The 6,000-nt window shown below is 33.4% G+C and overlaps 1 protein-coding gene across 1 annotated transcript; it reads left to right on the plus strand.

Moving 5' to 3' along the window:
* The first annotated feature begins 2,294 nt into the window (after positions 1-2,294).
* On the plus strand, positions 2,295-5,030 carry RABA4D (RAB GTPase homolog A4D). The gene is made up of 2 exons (XM_059607135.2): positions 2,295-2,759; positions 4,451-5,030. Exons 1-2 carry the CDS (start codon positions 2,533-2,535, stop codon positions 4,893-4,895), a joined length of 672 nt encoding a protein of 223 aa, XP_059463118.1. The 5' UTR covers positions 2,295-2,532; the 3' UTR covers positions 4,896-5,030.
* The last annotated feature ends 970 nt before the right edge of the window (positions 5,031-6,000 follow it).

Genomic DNA, 6,000 nt, shown 5'->3' on the forward strand with positions numbered 1-6,000 from the left:
GGAATCATAATCATCATGACTTTAAAACGCGTTGTTGTCATTAAAGATGTAGTATACATTTATGCACATCCCCATCTCCATATCCAGGCGATGTGGGATGTCACATCATGGTATGCCAAAATAACAGTTTACTCCTTAAAATCAATTTTCATGCTCTAAACACAAATGTCAGTTTAATAAAAAGAGTAACTCAATTTTCTCCAACTTAATTTGAAGGAAAACTTTGTCACGATTTATTAACTTGAATGTTGTTTTTATTTATTTTTCAATGGTTAAAAGATGTGGCAGTCAAATTCTCACGAAATACTCTTAAATTGTGGCGAGGAATGTGAAAATGAAATAGGGTTACACACATAGTAAAATTTTGGGATAGAAGAGATTATGTTAATTTACTGAAGTAATATGACTTTGATTGGAAGCTAATGTGTAATCTTAGCTGATGTCCTAAAATGATGTGAAAAATCATTTTTGTCATTTTTTAAAGTAAAAAATTAATAATAACTTGTGTCGCGTTTTTGTTAGGTATGACGTGACAAAGTAATGGATTTTGTTAAGTTACTTAACGAAAATTGATTTCAGAGAGTAAACTGTTATTTTGGCTTACCTTAAGGACCTATAAATTATTTTTTATACCACAAGGAGTGATTTGTAATTTAGGCCAACTATAAAGACCTATAAATTATTTTTTATACCACAGGAAGTGATTTGTAATTTAGGCAAACCACATTGACCAATTTTGCATTTATCCCTTTCAAATATAACTTTTGTTAGACAATCTCTTCGATATCAAATGCCAAAAAGTGAAATTTATTTAGTTTTCTAAACTTATATATTCACTTATCATCGTTCTCATCTACTAAGAGCAAAGAAAGAATTAAAATAATAATAATAATAATAATAATAATATTTAACTAAATAGATAAAGATGTAAAAATTTTGATGTGTTACATGTGTAGTTTATTTTAGAAGTTTTTCTCCAAATTAAAAAAATAAATAAATAAATAAATAAATAGTTCTCTTCAAATTTAACTGTTACCGTTAGTTCTAAATTTATTTTGTAGTGACAAAGACAAAAGCATATTTCAAACCAATTCCAGCGAAGTGCTAACAAAATTCCTCAAATGATTTTGTTACGCGATTTAATGCAAGCAAGCATGTAACACATTATAAATTAGGGATAGATGTAAAATTGGTTCTTTTGTGGTTAACATAAATTACTTATCACTCAATGTGCTATAAAAAATAATTTATAAGTCCCTGTATGTAGTTGACCTAAATTACAAATCACTCACTGTGGTATAAAAAATAATTTATAAGTTCTTAGGGTACGCCAAAATAACAGTTTACTCAATGAAATTAATTTACATGCTATAAAGACAAATGTCAGTTTAATAAAAAGAGTAACCTAATTTTTTACCAACTTAATTTGAAGAAAAATTTTGTCACAATATATTAACTTGAATGTTGTTTTTATTTATTTTTCAATAGTAAGAAGAAGTGACTGTCAAATTTTGGCAAAATGCTCCCAAATTATGGCGAAGAAGATGAAAATGAGAGAGGGTTATGCACAGAGTACAATTTTGGGGATATAATATATTATGTTAATTTAATGAATTAGTATGACTTGAAATGTGGGTTGATGCATAATCTTAGCTGGTGTCTTAAAATGATGTGAACAATTATAGTTGTCCTTTTTTTAAAGTCAGAAATTAATAATAACACGTGTCACATTTTTATTGGGTATAACGTGACAAAGTAATGGATTCTGTTAATTTGTTTAATAGAAATTTATTTTCAGAGAGTAAACTATTATTTTAGCCTACTCCAGGGACCTATAAATTATTTTTTACACCAGAATGAGTTATTTGTAATTTAAGCCAACTACATGTACCTATAAATTATTTTTTATACTACAAAATAGTGATTTATAATTTAGGCCAACCGCATAAACTAATTTTACATTTATTCCTATAAATTATTAGTTAATATATCTATTAGTTTAATTTATAGAGTTAGGGCTTTATGTACTATTTTTCGAAAGAGAAAATAAAGAATTGAAAATTATGATAATAAAGATTTTGATCAATGATTAAAGGCTTAGAATCAAGCAAGAAAGCTAAATTTATAATGGATCCTCATCAGATCTACCAATATCCTTTTGTTGTGGATACCGTAATGCCGTGTACCCGCAACACAGCTAAACAATTTCCCCTACTGAAAAAACCGTTAAATGGTTCCCGCGTTGGCCGTTGGTCTTCCCTGACTCTCTCTATACACAGACCTTCAAACAAAATCTGCCAATGTCCAATAATTCCTGATCTTAATTTCCCTCTCAAGCCATAACCCTAATTCTCAATCCCCATTCTCTCGTCCCAGCCAATCCCCATTAATTTCCTAAATTCATGTTGAAATCCAAGCTTCGGATCCTATACAATGAGAGTATATGCATATGATTGATCCCAAAAAGATTCGCATCACAGTGTACGGAGATTATATGTCCGAATCTGTGGAACGTTCGAGAGGCAATTGAGAATGTCGAACTTGTACGGAGATTACAACCAGAAGATCGACTACGTGTTCAAGGTGGTGCTGATCGGAGATTCGGCGGTGGGGAAGACTCAGTTGCTGGCTCGGTTTGCCAGGAACGAGTTCAGCGTGGATTCGAAGGCTACAATTGGGGTCGAGTTCCAAACGAAGACGCTCGTCATCGACAACAAGACGGTCAAGGCTCAGATATGGGACACTGCCGGCCAAGAGAGGTACGCCGCCATGGCCTTAATGATTATATGTGGCTATGATTGGCTTTTTATTTTTTATTTTTTATTGGTAATAGTCGTAGAAATTAATACCCTTTTCGAGTAATACAAATATAATAATATCTAATTTTAATTTTTTGTTTGCTTGGGGATAATGGGATTGTTTAATTGATCGTCAGCATCTTCTTCATTAAATAAGTCTGTTGGCATTGAGGTATGAGAGGTTTGGATTAGTCTCTGTTTTGGTTTCTTAACCAAGAACAGAGAAGAGTCGTATATATATAGCCAAAGGGCTAGTGTGTCTACAAGAGAAAGAAAGTACACAATGTGTATGTAAAAATACATAGCAGAAAAGGAAGAGGAAAATAAGGAGCAATTGTGTGCTGAATTGAGATGTTGTAAGTCAGCAGAAGACATGAGCAACAGACGTGCTGAAATACTGGAGATCAGGCGACATGCAGCTGGCATTGAGGTGTATGAGAGGTGGCTGTTGTCAGGAGCAGAACCAGCTGAGGTTGTGGTCTTGTGTGGGCTACTGGTTGAGAAGCAGAGAGAGCGTGAAAGCTGGAGTGATTTGGAGGATCTTCTTCTGGTTGCAGATGGGCTGGTTGGTTGGCATCTTGGAGTGAGTTGCTGAAGCACTTGTTGGAATGTTATCCTTAACAATGGGTACTGGTGGTGGAGACACAAAGAGAGGAGATATCCCGTTAGAACTTAATAATCCCAGAATTCCTTAAACCTCATATCAATTGTCTATGTTAGATTCCCCCTTTTCACTCCTTCAACCATAGCAACTAATTAAGCTCCGTGGATCAACCTTGAACTTTTATTAAGAATGCTCTGCCTGATCTAACTGAAATTCTTTCTGTATCAGCTACCCAACCTAACACACGCATAGATTTTTGGTGTTATTGGACAATGTAAATTTATCCAATACGTTGATAAAGAATATTACAGTGAAGATAAATGTTCACACACACACACACACAAAATATATATGTGTGTATATGTACATATGTATACATACGTGTATATATATATACACACATACATGAAGGATATTATTTTTTCAGCATCTTTCATGATTTTTATAAAATGATAGAAAGCTAGTTTTTCATTCCATTGGGCAACTGACTAGGCATGCAGATGAAGCTGTTTTTTTCATCTCTTGTGATCCAATGTGGAATGCTTAAAATTTCATTCTAATCTAAAATTTTTTGATGCTAAATTTAATTCATTTTCTTTCTCAAATGTCTAGACTATCCGGCGTATGAATGATTATGTTTAACTTCAAAATTGAAAGCAAGCAACTTTGCTGGAGCAACACTTTTATTTTTTTGGTTCTGTTGACTATAAGGATGAACTTGTTTGGAGAAGCGTAGTCAGGCTCAAGTTTTGCATCAAGTAGTGGATAGTAAATCACTATATAAACCCTATAGCTGGTATCTTTCTTCTTGTTAGTTGTGCATGCTTTTCATTAAATGAAATCTTTGGCCACATCTTTTTGCTCTTATGTTTGTGGGTTTTGCTTTAATTATGATCAAAGCCAGAGATAACATATATAGGCAACTTCATTGCAAGCTCTTGCATGCATTGTTTCTGTATAAGAAAATATAGGATTCTGAAGCTTTTATTTACTCAAAGTTCATGGTCTTTTCATCAAGTCATATCCTTTTTTTTCTTTCTTTCTTTAGGTACAGAGCAGTCACAAGTGCATACTACCGAGGTGCAGTTGGGGCAATGTTAGTATTTGACATGACTAAGCGTCAATCATTTGACCACATGGCAAGATGGTTGGAAGAACTGAGGGGGCATGCTGACAAGAATATCGTTATTATGATAATAGGCAACAAGTGTGACTTGGGAAGTCTTCGAGCTGTGCCAACTGAAGATGCCCAGGAGTTTGCTCAAAGAGAGAACCTATTCTTTATGGAGACATCAGCTCTTGAGGCCACCAACGTTGAAACTGCATTTTTTACTATTCTAACAGAGATATACCGGATTTTGAGTAAGAAGAAACTTGCTGCCAATGAAGAGCTAGATTCCACGGGGAATTCGGGGCTTCTCAAGGGAACCAAGATCAATGTTCCTTGCCAAGAACAGGAACCCAGCAGGAAAAGCTGCTGCTTTTCCTCCTAATTTAGCTTTGAACTCCTCTTGTCATTTATTTAGTTGTTTGTCTTTTATTGTTCTAAATGTTTTCGTTTAGGTTCCATTCTTTTCAACAAAAACACACATTTTGTAGGAGGAGGATATATATATTCATGTTGTTGGGCGAGGGCATCAGTTAAACTGATGATGTCCATATGTATGTTATTGAAATGTTTGTTGGTTTTGAGATGTTCTTCCTCTGTATGGAAAGGGAAGCTGCTTCCTTTGTTGAGAGTTTGTTAATACAAAAGCTTCATTCTTCGGAAATTTAATCCAAGGTTCCTGGCCCGTAGGGACAATGGCTAATGTGTTCCTCTAAAGAAAAACTTTTCTATTAAGATGTGGTATAAAACCTTTTTTACCGCTTTTAATTAATAAGAATGACGATTAAAAAAAAAATTAAAAAAATTAATAAGAATGACACGTCATACATCAACTAAAAGTATCGAATACAGTGAAAATGAAAACACCAAATCTTTAAACCAAACTAATTCAATAAACTTTTCTTATTCATTCTATATATATCCCTACCACCGAAGAGAAATTCTTGAAAAGGGAAGAACTATCTTCTTATTGGGGGCTTCTTATGGGGTGGCTGCCGGCCACTCGCAATTAGATTTTTTTTTTTTTTCCTGTTAAACAAAAAAAAAAAAAAAACAAAACAAAATTGAAAAAAAAAAGGGGATATTTTGGGTAATTTTGAAATATTATTGGGTCAATTTTGGCAAATATGGTGCTTAAAGGCCACGTGTGTGGCATGTGTCCTGCCTATCGTCCAAAAATATAGAATTTATAAATGGAATGACCACATTGCGCACACAAAAAAAAAAAAAAAAAAAAAGATAAAAAAAAAAAAACTTCATAGGGATACATTGTTAAATTTTAAACATTGGAGGTAGAATAAAAAAAAGCGTACAATTTCGAGGTGTACTGTTATTTCCCCAAAAAGAAATGAAAGAATACCATGTCTCAAACTTAAAAGAGAGTCAGAGAAAGTGATTTCCTTTTTTCCAATTTGTTGTGATTTTGCTTCATGTTTAGTAAGGCTTTAGGGCTTTTCTTGGCTTTTTCTATAACAAAAATTGATTGACGT

This window comes from Corylus avellana, chromosome 10 (genome assembly GCF_965113065.1).
Source record: "Corylus avellana chromosome 10, dhCorAvel1.hap1.2, whole genome shotgun sequence".
NCBI lineage: Eukaryota > Viridiplantae > Streptophyta > Magnoliopsida > Fagales > Betulaceae > Corylus > Corylus avellana.

What these genes read in the sequence shown, in the direction of transcription:
- RABA4D (XM_059607135.2), top strand. Translation starts at nt 2,533, where the DNA reads ATGTCGAACTTGTACGGAGATTACAACCAGAAGATCGACTACGTGTTC. An exon ending in GACACTGCCGGCCAAGAGAG is followed by an intron (nt 2,760 to 4,450) that starts GTACGCCGCCAT and finishes TTCTTTCTTTAG; the next exon opens with GTACAGAGCAGTCACAAGTG.